General features: G+C 40.2%; 1 protein-coding gene across 1 annotated transcript; it reads left to right on the top strand.

Moving 5' to 3' along the window:
- The first annotated feature begins 424 nt into the window (after window positions 1-424).
- On the top strand, window positions 425-18141 carry slc17a7a (solute carrier family 17 member 7a). Its single transcript, XM_039824720.1, has 13 exons — window positions 425-566; window positions 8211-8463; window positions 9004-9122; window positions 9887-10001; window positions 10083-10170; window positions 11522-11608; window positions 11907-12049; window positions 12191-12340; window positions 13492-13624; window positions 14273-14383; window positions 14774-14901; window positions 14993-15062; window positions 15272-18141. The coding sequence occupies exons 1-13, from the start codon at window positions 505-507 to the stop codon at window positions 15565-15567; spliced, it is 1755 nt and encodes a 584-aa protein (XP_039680654.1). The 5' UTR covers window positions 425-504; the 3' UTR covers window positions 15568-18141.
- The last annotated feature ends 806 nt before the right edge of the window (window positions 18142-18947 follow it).

Raw genomic sequence — 18947 nt, 5'->3', positions numbered from 1 at the left:
GCAGGAAATAGGCAACTGGCAAACCTGAACGTTCTTTCCCATCACACACACAGGAATGCCCTTATTATCCCACTTTAGCCAAAACAGAAAAAAAAATCATAATATAAACAATTGTAGGAAATGTATATGGTTTGTGCCACAGCCCAATTGGGGTTTGTTTAATAAGTTTGCCCTGTATTTTCAACTAGTTTTTTTTATTGCTCAGGTTGGTGGCAATATTCCTAGGTTTAAACCTGGCACAAAAGACTTGAATATTCAATATCATCCATATTCCCATAGTCCACACCATAAATCCAACAAAGACCAGCTGCATGCCATTTGTTACGGTGGATCAGAAAGGACTACACCTTTCTGTGGCCCATCTGAGAGTAAAGTGGAGTCTGGTGCGGGTAGGGAGGGAGGAGAGAGGGAGGGATAGAGAGAGAGAGAGGACTGTGCGTGTTCAGGCAGGACAGGAGGGCGCGCGGGACATCAGTACACCGGCCGGGTCAAGAAGCTGCAAGGATGGATATCCGACCAGACAGGTTTAAGGCGGTCGCGGCCAAAACTCTGGGGAAAATTAACAGGTACACACCTATTTCAAATATCCCTCACTCCACCTCTGACTTTTCCCCATTTTCACGCGTTTGTGGATTTTGTTCTGCGGGACACAGCAGTTCATTATGCTGCGGGTTCCCATCCTCTCTCCTCCCAAACAGTAGCCTAACTCTAGTGTAGAAAAAGTTTGTTCGATGTTGATTTCACCTGAGAAAAGAGGCGACTGTTGGGTGGAGAGGTTTAATCATTTAGGTATAGCGTTAAAAGTCCAGCTTTGCGCAACCCATAGTGCAGTAATTGGATTGGAATTCTTGGCTGTCTTTTCATGTATATTTCATTTTTATTTGGACATAAACAAACAAATTAGGACAGAAACCACCATAGCAAAAACTTAAGTAATTGATGGAGATGTCGTCGGGATAAAAGTGTGCAGTGAAAGCGCCTGAGGGACAAGAGGTAGGCTATTCTCGTTGTGGCTTGATGCTTTGTTGCACACATTTCCTTTAAAAGTCATGGATGGCTGTTGTCTCTGAGACTCTTGCTTTCCAGTTTGTTTGTTTGTTTGTTTGTTTGTTTGCTCTTGTCAAATTTGGCACAGCTCAAAGTGGACTGATTAGCCTAAATTGGTGTTTCAGACGAGTGTGTAAGTGTGGTTACATAATGTTTCCGTGCGTTTTCTGAATGAGAACGTTGACAGATGGAACCAAAGCCCTATCTATCTATCTATCTATCTATCTGTCTATCTATCTATCTATCTATCTATCTATCTATCTATCTATCTATCTATCTATCTGTCAACCATAATAATCATTATAGTAATTCTTGTATAGCGATTAGTCGGTTTATTGATTAGTTGATCAACAGAAACTTACTTGGAAATATTTTGATAATCGATTAATCTTATGAGTAATTGTTTTTGTTGCAAACATTTTACATATCTAGTCACTTGCAGTAGCACTACTTCAGACAGTGTTCTGCATCTTATGTTATGGAAAATGGAATACTTTGGGGTTGTGGACTGTTGGATTGACAAAACAAGCAATTTAAAAATGTCACACATGGCCTGTAGGAAATTTGTGATGGACATTTCTATTAACCATTTTGACATTTTCTGAAATAATTGTAGTCCTATAGTAATAAAAGGAAATCTGTACATCTGTATCACCTCTACAGCCTTTACATGACACTCAGTAGCTCTTTGAGATGGTTAATAAAGAAGCTGACCTTGACCTGTTCATGTCTCTGGCTGTGTAATTTATTTTAAAGATCATTATCACTGCAGTCTCTTATTCATAAATGTGTTAAAGCACTAGATACTGTACATGTGAATACATTTAATACATAAGTTGCAAAACAGATTGGTGTTCTGATAATAATATTATATTTCCGTCAAAAAAGAGAGATTAAAGACATTGATAGTACCTCATGCAATAACCATTGCTTTAAGCTTTCACGCTCTCAGGATTTGAGGTAGCAACCAAACGTATAAATCCCGTCCTGAAATAGCCTGTTTTTTAGTCCAGCTGTCGAGCCACGCAAATCCCTAAACTCTCCCCTCCCACTCACTCCATCCCAGCCCATGTCACTTCCTCCAGCCGCTCCCTCCATCTCCTCATCTCCTCCTCCTCCTCCATCCTCCATCCATTGAGCCATTGAGACACCAGCACAGATAACTTTCAGCCTATCGGGGTCTCTCAGATTAATGGACATGCAAATCTCAGGCTTTTTCTCTTTTACTGGTTGTGAGCCATGCATGTACGTGGCCACAGCTGATGCTATAAGAGATGTGATGTATAAGAATTGATCCAGATTGGTTTTCGTTGGCGTTTCCCCGGCTAAGCCAGTGAACGCTGGTTTTATGGTGCCACAGTATTAGGTACAGGCAACGGTTTAAAAAGAAAAAGTGACTATTTCTGTTTAGAATTTAAGTGGAAAATGCATGTTTTGAGGCACGCATCGGTGTGTGTATATATATATATAAATACACAGGATGTCCTTTGTGTATATATATATATATATATATACAAACAGGACATCCCTGCACTGTAGATGGGTGTGTTTGTGTGCAATCTCACCACTTCACAGACAAAATCCCTCCTGATGAAAGCAGCCAGGAGTTCATCTATTATTTAAACATTTTCTCCATCAGAATGCATCTCCTGTTTCTATATTAAACTCCACTAGGTAAGCATAAACTTCATCACTGTAAGGTCAAGTGTACTCTGCATTTCTTTTCTCACTATTCCCTCCGTTAACATCTTCAAATCAATGCCTAAATATCACCTATTCATCTCCTCATGCCAAGGAATTACTCCACAGCCCTCCATGAAATACAATCACACTACAAATGTCTTCTCATCAGACTGTATGTTGTAAGTTTTTAATAGCATGCCATTAAAAAGTCACATATAGGTTTATTAAAATACTTCAATTGTGGATTTGGATTACATTGCATGGCCACACAAGGAGAGCTTGTGTTTCACTATGCACAAGGCAATACAGAACATAGCAAGTAATCCATTTTTAATCCATTTTACTTGTGGCGGAGTGCTACATTTCCAGTGGTCTGAAAAGTGGTCTAAATAAAATATTCAAATAATGATGACATGAAACGATCCTTTTTTTTTTACCATTAAGGCTTTGGAAACTGCAAGAACTGCAAACGTTTTGGCGTCATTTTAATTACTGCATAGCATTCTTGTGAATGTAAGAATTATTGTCAATAATATTGAATATTACACTATGTTCTTGATTTGAATTCTTCAAGTCCATCTAGAGACAGAGCAGATTTGCTACTTGACTTCACTTCTCTGTGCATGTGCACAATCAAGGGGGTTTCCTGATGTCTTAGGCAGTGTTTCTATTATTTTAAATCCTAGTGGCCTGAGGGTGGAACTCCTACTGAGCCTCTGCTGGTCTGGTGTATCCGATATCTTTTACCCGACCTCAACAGGGAGAAAAGGTTACCCTGGTGGTTTGGATCTTTAATGATTCTCCTAGCCTTTTTCTTGTAACGCCTGTAAATATCCTTTAGGCTTTAGCCAATCAAACCACTCTCTGCAGGGCCTTGCAGTCCTGTTAGGTGCTGTTTCTGTAACAGGCAGCAATGTTCCTCGTCAGGACACTCTCAATGATGCAGGAGGAGACTGAGTACTTCTGAGTGTTTAGGGCTCAAAAAGAAGTATATCTGTGGATGCGGGGAGGGGCCCATAGAGAATGCCATTCTACAGGGCCCAGAATTGTGTGCTACGCCCCTGGATACTTCACTCAGTGAATGAATGAGAGCAAACAGGATTTTTTTGTAGACTTAAAGAATTTTAAAGACACCAAAATGCTACATTTGAGACACTTCTGCTTGTGTTCTCTGTCTTGATCTTTTGTCTTTCTGTCTGAGCTGAGCAGTTTGGAAAGTCAGCTGCTCAGCATGACTGGTTATTGGCAGCGATGCGATTTGTATCCATGATGTCAGTAATGCCTCATTTTTTCATATTTATGCTGCCTCCATGCGTTAGTGGGTTTGAGTTTGAAAACACAACAGAACTGGGAACTGGGCATGCAGTGAAAAACACTGTGTGTGTGTGTGTGTGTGTGTGTGTGTGTGTGTGTGTGTGTGTGTGTGTGTGTGTGTGTGTGTGTGTGCGTGTGCATGCGTGCGTGCGTGCGTCCACAGGGTTTCTCCCTGGGTGACTCAGTCCCACCGAGACCCAATCTGTTCAGCTCAGGGAGAGTGAGAGGTTTGCAGAGGGAGGAGGAGACACCACTATCTAAATGGCAAATAATTACGATTTAAAAATTAAAACATTCCTCAAGCTTCCACCCATACTTCCAAATGCCTGGCCTACAAATAGAGGGCAAATAAGTGAGAAATCACTTGTAGACTACAGTACTAGAGTGTGTGTCCTGGCATGAGGAAAGAAAAGTATGTTTCAGCAAAATCAGCAAATAATGTCCAGGGCGTCTGGCATTATATAATATTTTTACTGTGAACCTCTGTTGCTGTCTGTCTCTCTCTCTCTCTCTCTCTCTCTCTCTCTCTCTCTCTCTCTCTCTCTCTCTCTCTCTCCCTCTCTATCATCCTCTTATCAGAGGATTACACAAAACGCTCTGTGAATTGGTGAATTTAATATACAGGGTAACAAAAGTCCCAGGTCACCAACCAGCATGTGAGAGTCACGGTTTTATTTTGTCATAGCTTTTTATATTATTGCAAAATCACAAATTAAGCACATTTATTAATACGTTCTAACAATCTAACAGCAAATGTAAAACCTTTACCGAGTTTCACATTATATATGAATAAATAGTCCTTGTTTGATTAAAAAATGGTTTGTGGGCTCAGCGGGTGGGGGGTTGCAGATGAATTCATAAGAGCGACAATGTTTAGTTAATTATTTGATGTGAGGATATCTTTGTCATATATAAGAGTAAACTAAAAATATTTGGGTTTTGGACTGTTAATTGAATAAAATAAGATGCATAAATACATTAACTAATTATTACATTTTAGCATTTTTCACTCATTTTCTTATTTTTTATAAACAAAACAATGAATCTATTATAAATTATGTTAATTTAATCAAATAGTTAAAATCCATTGTGTTAAGGCATGATGTCTATTCATTTTTAGACTAAATTTCTTTGATCGACTGTCAGGTTGACTTTGTATATTTCATGTCAGATTTTAATTCAGGCTTTTTGTTGTTGGTTGATTTTTGCATTTTTTTGCTCAGGTGTAAGGCACAGATATGAGCTCAGTTTGAGTTGTTACTGAGCCTGTTACTATTGTAATTATGATATTCCAGAAAGCCTGTGGTCACGGGACTCCTGCCTGCTCGTGCTCTCTGGCTCATTAATTGTTGCCAGCTGAGACCAATCAGGTCCTCGCTATGCTAACGAGAGAAGCTACATCAGCTGAGTGCAAGCTCACACTGTAGTGAGCCTCACACGATGGCAAATGTCCAGGGACAAAGCTTCTTTTCTCTGTGTTTCATACCTGTACTTGTAGAAGTTTTGTGCTGGCTTGCAGGCATACTGCCAAATGCTGATTTATGTTAAATGACTGTATTTGTTTGTAAGCGAAAGTACCAATACACCTTCACTACCACCTTAAAACATCACTCTGCTACTCAGCTATTTTGAGCGACTTTCACAAACACAAACATTAGAGTGAGATTGCCCGTTAGTGGGAAGCATGTGTAATTAACGGTAATTTTTGCTGTGGGCTAGCCTCGTTAGCTGGTAGCGTATGTGTGGTGTCAGGCTGCAATCTGTCGTGAGGTTTAATGAGGATCCTCCTGCAACCTAACTCGGGGCGAGTCAGCATGTTTGTTTAGCACCGAGAGGACAGCAGCACATGTGACCAACTGATTCATCAGAAGAAAAATGTGCACACCTTCCTTTGTGTCACGTCAGCTTTTTGATCAACTTTTTGCATTGATTTACATAATTTGGAACAGTGTCATCTTTCTGTTACTTGTGTTCATTGCTAAAGCTCCTTGTCTGGAGGCCTGTGCTCAAACAGGTAATTTCTCAGATAAATATAGAATAGTTATCCAGGTCTTTACCTACACAAAAAATGCATGAACTCTACAGTGTTTCGTGATAGAGGAAGAAGTATGCTGAACCACGCCAAGCACTAGTCTGTCCTTCCATATTCATTTCCGGAAGTAAATCATTTTTGTAATCCTAATCTGAATGTGGTAAGAGATTAACAGAGAGAGAGAGAGAGAGAGGAGAGAGAGAGAGAGAGAGAGAGAGAGAGAGAGAGAGAGAGAGAGGATGCAGCCTCTCTAATCTCTTACAAATTCCAAAAATGTTGCTTTACAAAGTACTATTACTTTTCTGTTGTCCATTGTGTTTTACTTAACAAGTACACTATCTCATGTTGGACCCCATTTTGATTTACACATCATTATACTGGCATATATGGTATTGCATAGATGTATAAAGAGATTATGCAGTCTGCTGTGTGAAAATGGGGGAGGGAGTGAAATCCACATGCATAGAGAAATATAACGACTTGCTGGATGAGAGTGTATAGATAGATAGATAGATAGATAGATAGATAGTGACAGATCATGGTGTAAAAGCTTGAGTGAATTATTTATCTCACCCAAAAACACATAAATAATTTAGCAGCGTCAGAGTCTGACTTGTCTTGTGTTAGCGTGCGTGAATTAGTTATCTTGGATTTTCGGTGTGAGAGATGAATTGCCTTGAACGTTTGCTTGAAACACATTGAGCTGAATTTAATGCAATAACACTTGTTTTGGGATCTTATTAAAGCTTGAATTTAAAGCAAGTTTTTAAAAATACAACCATCTTCGTCACATTGAACAAATCCTTTTTATGATTTTGTCCGTTTCTGTGCATAATTCTCCAGCTCACTGACTAACTGGATCAGCCCAATGGAAAGTGGGGCTGATCCTGACACAAATGCATTTTGCTGTGAACTCACACCTACTCAAAAACAAACACACTCAGGTTAAGGCTAAAACATAAACTAAAACGTGTGGCACTATGTCTAATTTAATCTGAGAAATGTATCTGCAGAAAGCATGTACTTAAGTGTGTGTGTGTGTGGCGGGGTTGATACACAGATGGCCGCTTTCCTGACGTCTCTGTTTGACTCCGTGGAAAAAAGTGACACTCACCACTTGACAAAAAGGGCCAGCCTAACAGCCTATAACAAGCATCTTTTAACAACAAATGCCAAAATAATTTAAAGGTAAACGCAGAAGATCCTTGGTTGGCACAAAAAAATGTGTGTTTGACAGAATGGATGTATTTTTGGAAATTAAACTTCAGGCTCTTTCACTTCTTTCATTATCTCTGTTCACCGTCTAAATACCTTCATGATGTGGTTAGATATCGGTCTCCAGAGAGCTCCTGTGTCTGAGAGACTGGATGTCTTAACAGCACCAGTATGGCAGCAGGTACCAGGTGTTCTGAAGGAGCGGACACTGGGGGGTGCTGCCGTAGCTAACTCTGCTCCTCCACTAGTGACAGCTGCTTCCACACACACTGGGTCGTGCTTAGTCAGACACGACCCCAACATGGTGCATGTTGTCTGCATGGAGGTGTGTGTGTGTGTGTGTGTGTGTGTGTTTATGTGTGTGTGTGTGTGGGGGGTGAGACAGGTAGAGAGATAGAGAACGTCAGTGAAATGTATACACATTTTACAAAGACCCTGCAGTGAAAGAAATTATATATACTTTGCCACAGCCTCAAAACAACAAAAGATATAACATCTTCCTCCCATTTGTGAAAATATTGTAAATTGCTTTGTGCTGAGAAAGGCAGAGATCAATGTGGTGTCTGGAAGATGTACATGAAGATGAAGACAAGCTGTTTGCTGACACCAGGTCAGCATCAGCATGTCACCCCACTAGCACCTATCCTAATCAGGCTGTTTAAAGAATCAGTATTATAAAGATGCATAACTTCGCAGTGTTAACCTGTTACACTGTGTTCAACTCACAAGTGGGTCCATCACCGCAAACTGAAGTGTTGTCTATACCAACAGATAAACCCAAAATGTATTGTTTTTCATGGCAGCAATATTACTGCAAATAGAAATAGATTTGGAAGCCTTTTGATCCACATTATGTAAGTGCAGAGGCTGGTTTGTAGTTCTCCTTTCCTGCACACTCTGTTTCTGTGTCTCCCCTCAGGCTGATTGAGAAGCGACAGCCCAATGGAGAAACCATTGAATTATCAGCTGAGGGACGTCCTGAGCTGGTGGAGGAGAAGGAGCTGCCGGTGGTGGACTGTACCTGCTTTGGCTTGCCGAGGAGGTACATCATCGCCATCCTGTCTGGCCTGGGATTCTGCATCTCTTTTGGCATCCGGTGCAACCTGGGTGTGGCCATTGTAAGCATGGTGAATGACCACACTGTCTACAAAGGCAACAAGGAAGTACTTGTGGTAAGTGGCAAAACAGAAATTAAAGCTCTTTGATTCACTGCATCTGCCTTTGACAAGGACATTTGCATTATTTATTAGGATTTGTCTCTGTCTCTCTATGATCTGCTTATTTCTGCTTAGAGGCTGAGTAATGCCAATACATATTTTTTAATAAAAGAATGAAATGAATGATAGAGAAAACACTGTTCTCAGGCCACATGTACTTACATATAAATTAAACATGAGTGATACAATGTAAGCAAACATTCTTTACTGTATTTGTGCCTTCTTTCCTACTCACCACTTTGCCTTCTCATTTTGGAACTGAAAGCTATACTGTATAATAATAATAATAATAATAATAATAATAATAAATAAATAAATTATCATACAGACAGATTTACTAAGCTAGGAAGTACATCAAAATATTGCATTTTAGTTTGAGAATATTACAGTGTTGTTGAACAATAGAAGTTCTGATGACTTCTGATACAACTGATCTATTTTGTAAGTAAATTTCTAATCGAATGAAGTTAAAGTCATATATCTTCTATTCTCCAGGCTGCACAGTTCACCTGGGACCCTGAGACAGTGGGGATGATCCACGGCTCCTTCTTCTGGGGCTATATCGTCACACAGATACCGGGTGGCTTTATATGTCGAAAATTTGCAGCCAACAGGTAAATGTTTTCATGTTTATAATATCTTCTCCAATACAGGCATTACTGTAATCTGGTGTAAATTGGTTGATTTGATTACAAAAATTGGCAATTGTGCTGGGTATGACTAATTATTTAAATCAGTTGTCAAATATTGAGCATCAAACCACACATAAATTCAGGAAAAGTACATTAAACATGGTTGTCACGAAGCACAGTGGATCCAAAAGCACGACTCAAAGCAGATGTAACAGGTAATGGACCTACAAAAACGGTAGGCAAAAACATGGTCAAAAGCCGGCATAGAAAAACACAGGGAAGAGACACTAGGAATAATGCTGGAGAGTGAGACACAAGGTACAACAACAATTTGGCAACAGACAAGGGACACAAGGTAAGTATACAGTATATATACTGAAGTGGGTGAAGACAATTACACACAGGTGGCACACATTAGGGTAGGGAGGGCAATCACACAGGCAGGAAGGCATACAAAGACGGGAAGACAAGTGACCTGAAACAGAAACAGACGGTGAGTATTTCAAAATAAAACAGGAAGTCAACACAAACAAACCAAAAATGAACTAAGAGCATGAGCTGGACCTGACAATGGTCTTTATAAGCAGATACCGGGTGCAGCAGCATTGACAAAACAAGCACCAGTTAACAACTCCAATTATATGTAGGACCACGACCATGAAGCTTCATCCTTTTAGTGGAGCGTTTGTGCTGCTGTTGTGACTGTTGAATATTCAATCTGCTTTTTTGTCTTTTGTGTGTTTAAGAGTGTTTGGATTTGCTATAGTGGCCACATCCACCCTCAACATGCTGATTCCATCTGCTGCTCGCTGCCATTACAGCTGCGTCATACTGGTCAGAATATGCCAGGGTCTTGTTGAGGTACAGTATGTGTCACATGTGCTCTGTGTAAGACTAGTCCTACATGCAAGAGTGTTTCCCTGACTATATTGTGTCCTTCAGGGTGTATCATACCCAGCCTGCCACGGGATCTGGGCCAAGTGGGCGCCTCCTCTTGAGAGAAGTCGATTAGCCACTACAGCCTTTTGTGGTAACGTTTCTCACCTTACTGACACATGTATCCCCAAATTCAATATCTCTGATATCTGCAGAAACTTTGGGATCTCCACTCCAGTTAAGTTCTGTGAGTTTGAACATGAGGTTGCAAAGATAGAGCTGCCAGAGGTTCCTGCAAAGCTTAAGTATTGAATATGTTATGTGGATTTTACAGTGGCTTTGAAGTGCAAACTACGACAGAAAATCCCACAACACGACAGAAAATCCCACAACACGACAGAAAATCCCACAACACGACAGCAAATCCCACAACACGACAGTAAATCGTACAACATGACAACAAATTGCCACAACACAACAGCAAATTGCCACAGCACAACAGCAAATCCTGCAACATGACAGCAATTAACCACAACACGACAGCAATTCACTACAACATGACAGCAATTCACAACAACATGACAGCAATTAACCACAACACGACAGCAATTCACAACAACACGACAGCAATTCACAACAACACGACAGCAAATCGCCACAACACAACAGCAAATCGCACAACACAACAACTATTCACCACAACAACGACAGCAATTTACCACAACACAACAGCAATCACCTCAACACGACCACAACATAATAGCATTGGTGAGACTGAAACGGAAAGGAACGGTACGTATTGGTCGCTGATCCTCATCCTGATTGGTTGTCTGGCACTGGCACACAGTATATTTGGGCTATCTGTTAATTTTAAGGCAAATTTACTCGAACATTCATTCAGACATTGGGCCAAATGAAGAATGCAGTGCAAACCAACAGTTTACACCAACACATGATCTTATGCCTTTATACGAATTAACAAATACATTAAATGGGGGTATCTGTCATTTTTGCAAATATACAAAATTAAATTATACATTCAATAAAAAATAACAGTGCCAAGTACCCCAAAATATACTATATGCCACACAACCAATCAGGACAAGGATCAATGTCCAATAGGTACCTCCCCTTTCCGTTTCAGTCTTACCAATGTTGTCATGTTGTGGGATTTGTTGTTGTGCTGTCGGATTTGCTGTCGCGTTGTGGTGAATTACTGTTGTGTTGTGGCAATTTGCTGCAGTGTTGTGGTGAATAGCTGTGGTGTTGTGTCGGTTTGCAGTCCTGTTATGGCAAATTGCTGTCATGTTGTGGCGATTTGCTATCACGTCGTGGCGATTTGCTGTCATGTTGTGGGATTTGCTGTCGTGGTTTGCACTTCAGGGCCACCGTAGGATTTACAGTGAATAACAAAACATATTGAGCATTTTGAGTGTAGAAATGATTACATGATTATGAGAGAAAATAAATAATTGGTTGGTTTTCTCTGTTTGATTCCTTCTTAGGATCCTATGCAGGGGCGGTGGTGGCCATGCCTTTAGCAGGGATACTGGTGCAATACACTGGGTGGTCTTCAGTATTCTATGTCTATGGTTAGTGTCCTTATAATGAAATATGTGTTTGCTTACTGCACGACTTTGACCAAGTAATACATTAATACATACACTCCTCAGTTCAGATGCAAATGTTTCCACATCCATTAAGTACTGTGTTTTTGTTGCTTACAATCAAGACTAAATTGCAAATGTTTTATTAAATTCTCAAGGAATTTAATTTAACTTGAGCAGCTACTTTTCATTTTCTCTCTTTTTACTCCTGTACCCTTTAACTATCTTTCTCTTTCTCTGCTGTACCCATGTCTTCTGCTTTCTATCTCTCTGCCTCTCCTAGGCAGCTTTGGGATATGCTGGTATTTGTTCTGGATTCTGGTGTCGTATGAGAGTCCCGCTGCTCATCCCACTATTACACCGGAGGAGAGGAAGTACATTGAAGAGGCAATCGGAGAGTCTGCATCATTTCTTAATCCTCTGCATGTAGGTCTCATAGACCTGCACACAAACACAGATAGTGCAGATGTACACATGAATGTATACATGTTCAGCTGACTCTCTAGTTCTTGATCCATCTTAGTGAAGTCAGAGAATCCCATTATATCTTATTCCTTTTGGTGGCAGAAATTTAAAACACCATGGAAACACTTCTTCACCTCCATGCCAGTCTACGCCATCATTGTGGCCAACTTCTGCAGGAGCTGGACCTTCTACCTGCTGCTCATCAGCCAGCCGGCCTACTTTGAAGAAGTATTTGGCTTTGAGATCAGCAAGGTGAGATTATATCAGCTATAAAGACTTTGTTCTTCTTCTTTATAGAAGCTATAGTTTGATTTTTTTTCAGAAATGTCTACTCACAATTGGAATACGCCCAAAGCTGCAGTCGACTACCGTAGCCAACTGCAATTTCACTGGAGAGTTCAAGTGTTAAGGCTTTGCTCTAGGTCACTTCAATTGGAGTTAAAGGGAAATGCTGGTATTTTCCCTATAATTGTGGCTCTTGTGACTATGGGTCATAATGACGTTGCCCCTAAGCATTTTAAATTATTTATGTAAAATGTTATTAATATAAAATTAAATATGAATTATTTCAAAATCTTTAGGATGTTTGCACTGCTTGCTGCTATATACACGAGTTGTGTTTTCCAAATTTCTTACGATGAGGTGCAACATTATTATGACCTATAGGCAAAAAAGCCAGAATTAAGAATATAAACCCCAGGTTGAAAAATAACAGAATTCTTCTTTAGGGTGTGGGTTTGTGTAAGCCCCATACCTAAATATTATAAGCAGTTTCAAGGATTTAAACTATCAATAAAGTCCCAGACTCATCTCTACAAACCAAGTAAGAAGGAAGATTTAGCAACACAAATTTAGGTTGTGTAAACGAGTGTAGTCTTATTTATATACTGTAATTTTTCTTTTGTGTGTGTCAAATTTTGTTTTCCATGTTTTATTCAAAAACAAGACTGATAATAAGAGTTTGAGGGTTACCATGACAAGCCATTGGCATGTTTGGGGGTATTTTGATTTTATTTGTTAGTAGATAGTGTAGAGGTGATAGGAAATGCGTAGAGAGAGGGGGAGACTGCTTGAATGGATATACTGTATGGTCAGAATTTTAGAACCCCACACCACCACAACACCAAAAAAGAAATTACCATTTGACCGCCTATTGTCTTATCTCTTTTCTTTGATATTATGTCATAATTTAGATCACATTACCTCAGTTCAGTTCTAAGGAGCACTAATCAGCATGAATTATTATTCAGATCGATGTGCTATTATCAAAACAAAACTTCAACCTTCAGCCGTTCATTGTTTCTAACACTCAAATGAATAAAAACACTATTCCCATGTGTCTTTCTCACATGCACATAACTCTCATACACATACACACTCACTCTCCCCCTTTCCTCTTTCAGGTGGGCATGGTGTCAGCTTTGCCCCATCTGGTGATGACAATAATCGTGCCTATTGGAGGCCAGTTGGCAGACTACCTGAGAACCCACAATTTAATGACCACCACCAATGTCAGGAAGCTCATGAACTGTGGAGGTGAGAGTGACAAGATAAATTACATTTTATAGGTGTATTTAAGTAATTGCCATAATTGTCCTGAAATTTAAAGCAACACCAAAGCACTTTTCCTCTTCGGTCTCCCTACAGGTTGGAAGCGGAATTGTCCATTACCGCTGTCTTAGTAGTTTCTTATGTCTCATTCGAACTACAGATCCGCTACACGATCTGGCAAACTTGCATAGCGCGGTTATAGCCGATAGAGGGCGGCAAAAGCGAATGCTACAAGTTGATGAACCACTGAAACGATTTTGGAAACATTATTTTAAGGTATTCAAAAGAATCTTTGGCGTTGCTTTAAGGACTTAACATGTAGTAATACAATATTTGTCTGGAACCTTTTACCCAGCAACTTTCATTCAGAATGTTTGAAGTGCAGCAGCTGCCAGTACTGGAATCATATCAATATTTTAGCACAACTTAAAAGCTGCATTAGTTTTTTTTCTGCATGTGCATTGAAACGTGTACCATTTTTAACACAACTATAATGCATTGCTGTATAACAGGTGACCATTGCTTGTTGAGACCTTAATTTTACAGTCTATGGTTGAGACAGAGAATAAAGTTGTGGATTAGTTTCCTCATTCATTCATCAGTTTTTGATGTGTTTATGTGGATGTGTTTCAGGTTTTGGGATGGAGGCCACCCTCCTGCTGGTGGTGGGATACTCTCACACAAAAGGTATTGCCATTTCCTTCCTGGTCCTCGCTGTGGGTTTCAGTGGATTTGCTATCTCAGGTAAGAGAAGTTATAAACAAGTATGCTGTATACCGGCCAAGAAATAGGTCGGCGCATAACCCCTGTAAAACACAATTTTTACACTTTGCCCGGTTAGCTGTTTCCCCCTGTTTTCAGTCTTTATGCTAAGCTATGATGACCAGTTGCTGGCTTTAGCAACATATTTACTGTACATGAGAGGGATCGATCTTCTCATCTAACTCATGGAAAGGAAGCGAATAAGCGTATTTCCCAAAATGTCGAACTATTCCTTTAATACTGATGAGGGCTGACTTAGCTTCATGAGGATTATAACTGCATCAGCAAATATCTCCCTTAATTGATGTCCCTTTACTCAGTTGTTGTGAGAAATGTATTTTTTCTAACCCTATCTGTAAAAATCTGCTTCAGGGTTTAATGTCAATCACTTGGATATCGCCCCTCGATATGCCAGCATACTGATGGGCATCTCAAACGGGGTGGGAACATTATCTGGAATGGTGTGTCCTCTCATAGTGGGAGCCATGACCAAACACAAGGTAAATAAACATTCACTTGTATTGACTTTATAATGCCTTGTATAACATTTGGAACTCACCTATGTTCCACACCTTTTTTACATAATTTCAGACACGTGAAGAGTGGCAGGGTGTCTTCCTAATAGCTTCACTCGTACATTACGGAGGAGTGATTTTCTATGGTATGACTTGACTTTGAATATAGTGTTTTGTGAGGCATGTGCAGAAGACCTCAGTCTAAATGCTAATCATATTGTACATACTGTATTTTTTATAGTGTATTTTACATATTTTTATTGTAATATTTCTATTCTATATTTACGTTCTTGCCTTTTGCAGTACTTTGATATATTGTAAATCTTATTCTGATTCAGATTTTTTTTCTCACTAGGTATCTTTGCATCAGGGGAAAAGCAGCCTTGGGCGGATATAGAGGACACCAGTGAGGAGAAGTGCGGTATTATCGATGAGGATGAACTGGCCAATGAAACAGATGAGCTCTACCGCGGAGGCGGGCAGTACGGGGCCATGAACCAACCAGTTGTTGGTTCTAATGGAGGAGGGACTGGCGGAGGAGGAGCCGGGTCTGGATGGGTGTCGGACTGGGATAAGTCTGAGGAGTATGTCCAGCCACCTGGATACAACTCGTACATGTATAGGGGAAAAGAGGAGAAGGAGCTGACATAGAAGATCAAAATGATACGATGATGCGATGATGAAGTAAAAAAATAATAATAATTGAAAAAAAGATAAAGAAAAGAGGAAGATTGTTTTTGGAAAGGGATTGTAAGAGAGTCACTGTTTTACTGAATGGACCTGCTGTGTGCTTTTGTACAATATTTTCAACTGCACATATCAAAAGTATGCATCTGATTAATTTCCGTGTGTGTGTGTGTGTGTGTGTGTGTGTGTGTGTGCGCGTGCGTGTGCGCACGCGTGTGTGCATTGTGTGCAAACACATACAATTCAACAGCATTCAACAGCAAAAACTGAACTCAGATCCCAGACTTCCTTCCTGCTCCTGAGCTCGTTGTGATTGGTCAAGCGTCCTGTTTTCCACGACATCACTGTGGAGATTCTGTGTGCGTGCGTGCGTGCGTGCGTGCGTGCGTGCGTGCGTGCGTAGTTGGCTTTTTGCCTGTACAGCAACTCTCTCAAGCCACTGGCATTGTGTTGTATTTAAATTTTTATGTGTAAACCACACATTTACTTTTCTTGCTGAGAAAGCACCTTTGGGTCCTCAGTTTTGAAACGTTAAACATTTGAGCTTACAACATTGTCCAAATTACAAAATACAAAATGTGATGCCACTAGTGTAGATTGCTTACACTTTCTAGTCTATATTACTCCCAAGGCCCTCAGCCTCAATAGAAATCATATTGAGCATATGAGTTTTAAAAATCAATACACAAACTAAAAGCTAATGTGTTTTTATGAGTGAGGCCCCTTGTGGACAATCTTTTCTGGACGCTAGTGATGCATCCACTTAATTTCTTTCTTTGCAAAATAATATTTCCACAGCACTGCATAACTATAGTATGCATGCATGTGCCGACTACTTTCAAACTATTAAATCAAAGAGAAAAAATGTGCTTAAGTGTTGTATCAGTCTGTGTTTGTGTGTGTGAAGCTGTATAGCTTTTGTTACAACAGGCCCCCTTTATGTGTGTGCATTTGATTGTGCAAAGGTGTGTGTTTGAGCTTGCATTTGGTGTCTAGCTGAATCTCACCTGTGTCTGACCTAACTAGGTCACGTCCAGCCAGGCTTATGGGTCACATGAGTAATCATCTGACATTTGTGACTTTTCATTTGCCGTTTACGCTCTCGTCAGATAGGTGGCCCAGAATGACAAGTAGAGTGTGATAGCTGGTTAACTGATCCACTGCGTAACTAGCGAGGAACAACAGTTATAATATTCCCAGGCATCACAGCACGTGCTGCCTCTGTTTCTGCCTTGTTCTGTGTCTTTGTGGCTGCTCTCTGTTTCCACGTCTTTAGTATCTAAATTTTAGTCATGTTTGAGTTGGTGGGTCAGATAATTTAAGTGTGTGTGTGTGTGTGTGCGTGTGCGGCGTGCGTGCAGGCGTGCGTGCGTGCGTGAGTGCGTGCGTATGTGAGTGCGTGCGAGCGAGCGTTCGTTGTGTTGGGTGCAGGTGCTGAAACATTGTGCGGTGAGCATGTTTTAATGAGCACATCAGTGTAGTACCCCACCATCCCTCTCTTCCTTTTGCACACACACACACACACACACACACACACACACACACACACACATATATACACACACATACACACACACACACATATACACACACATACACACACACAGGGTGCTAATTTCATGCAAGCACAGTCAAGTGCACTATGCACAGTGTGCAGAGGGAGTGGTGGCACACTTTTTGGTATTTACATTGCTGTGAAGCACCCATGGAAACAGGGTGGGATTAGGAAGTATTATCATACATTGTCAGAGGGTGTGTTAAGGTTTGGTAACAATCATGGCCAATCAACTCAGCTCCTATCAAGCCCTTCAAAAGCAGCACCCTCTCCATTGTGACGCAATGACAGCTGGGTAATGGAGTAGGGAGTTCAGAGGTGCTTCTCTTGAGAGGACACCAACATGCTTATACAGGAGAGGAACTGTCATATTAAACAAACTGCACAGTACAACTCTGTGCGCCTGCACATACAGCCAACATACAGTACATTAAACATGTTCATGCACACACAAACACTACGTCTGCCCTCTGTGTGTACTCACAGGCCATGCCAACACACAATGTTTTTTGCAGACGGCTCTTTTTCAGATCAAGAATCTAATTCTGTTTAACTTGTAGAGAGTTTGTGAATTGAGCTCACTTTTGTGAGAGAAAAAAAAATACACTACTGGATTGTTAAAATAATTGTATTTGATTAAACTGAGGGTTTAATGGTAAAATGTGTTGGTATGTCAATAAATGATTTGAAAAAGTGATTAAGGCTAATTTTGTTTTGAATGAAATGTCTAAAAGACGTGAATGATTATTCCTGTATAGAATTTCATTTTCAAGTGTTGTATTGGTGTATTTTTAATCAAGTTTCTCTTTGTCTCATTTATGGTTAGTCCAATGTTGTCCTCCTCCTTCTTGATGAAATGTGTGGTGGGAATCAGTTAAAAAAGAAAATGATCATAATGCAAAAATGTGCAAAATATTCTATGTATAAAAGATGTATATGTGAGATCTCCTTGTGTATAATAAAATGTAAGCAATTTGAGAAGATGTCACTATTTCAGCACAACTTTTCATCAGGATTTATTCCCCACAGCATGATGACGCATTAAATTAGTCTTCACATCATAAGCGCAATGTCAGTTCTCTGTCTTTCTCTCAGGACAGATGGATGCAGGATTATCTCTGTGATTTTAGGCAAAGATTAGATAGGAGAGCAGATGCACTCAGTGGGAGAGTAAGGGAGAAACATGCACGTCACAGACAAGGGAAGTGAGGATGACGAACCAGAGGGTGGGGCATGTTGGTGTGTGTGTGTGTGTGTGTGTGTGTGTGTGTGTGTGTGTGTGTGTGTGTGTGTGTGTGTGTGTGTGTGTGTGTGTGTGTGTGTGTGTGTGTGTGTTACAAAAAATCTAATTTGAGTGATTTGTTTAGTAATATTGCTCTTTTTCCCAGTGAACTAGTATTTCCATATTTCGATAATAATGTTTAGAATGATTTCTTACTTCGTTTTCTAAATGCTTCAGTTTGGTCTTTATTTTGAAGGAACTTGCCGGAAGTATTATTGTGTCTGCATTTTGATGCTAATATTACACATTTGCTGTAGTGTTGCAGTTCATCACTGTGACCACTAGATGGCGATAAACATACATTATTTTACACAAGTGAGCCGTAAGGCCGGTTACACACTGCCTGCGTGGCGTGAGCGTGGCGTTTGTTGCGTGTCAGCTGCGTGGATTTTTCTTTGTCTTTACACACCAGAAGCGTGTCTGATGCGGTGCTGCTGCTGCTAGCCTTGTCTGGACCATAGACTGTTGATATTAATAATATAATACATATTAATATATACAGTCTAT

This window comes from Perca fluviatilis, chromosome 15, assembly GCF_010015445.1.
Source record: "Perca fluviatilis chromosome 15, GENO_Pfluv_1.0, whole genome shotgun sequence".
Lineage (NCBI taxonomy): Eukaryota > Metazoa > Chordata > Actinopteri > Perciformes > Percidae > Perca > Perca fluviatilis.
The sequence above is the reverse complement of the archived record's forward strand: the minus strand, read 5'-3'. Positions and strand labels throughout refer to the sequence as shown.

Bases quoted from the DNA above. Each gene is read 5' to 3' on its own strand.
- slc17a7a (XM_039824720.1), top strand. From the start codon at position 505: ATGGATATCCGACCAGACAGGTTTAAGGCGGTCGCGGCCAAAACTCTG. The intron at 9,123-9,886 runs GTAAATGTTTTC...TGTGTGTTTAAG, and splicing joins CGAAAATTTGCAGCCAACAG to AGTGTTTGGATTTGCTATAG. The intron at 12,050-12,190 runs GTAGGTCTCATA...TTTTGGTGGCAG, and splicing joins CATTTCTTAATCCTCTGCAT to AAATTTAAAACACCATGGAA.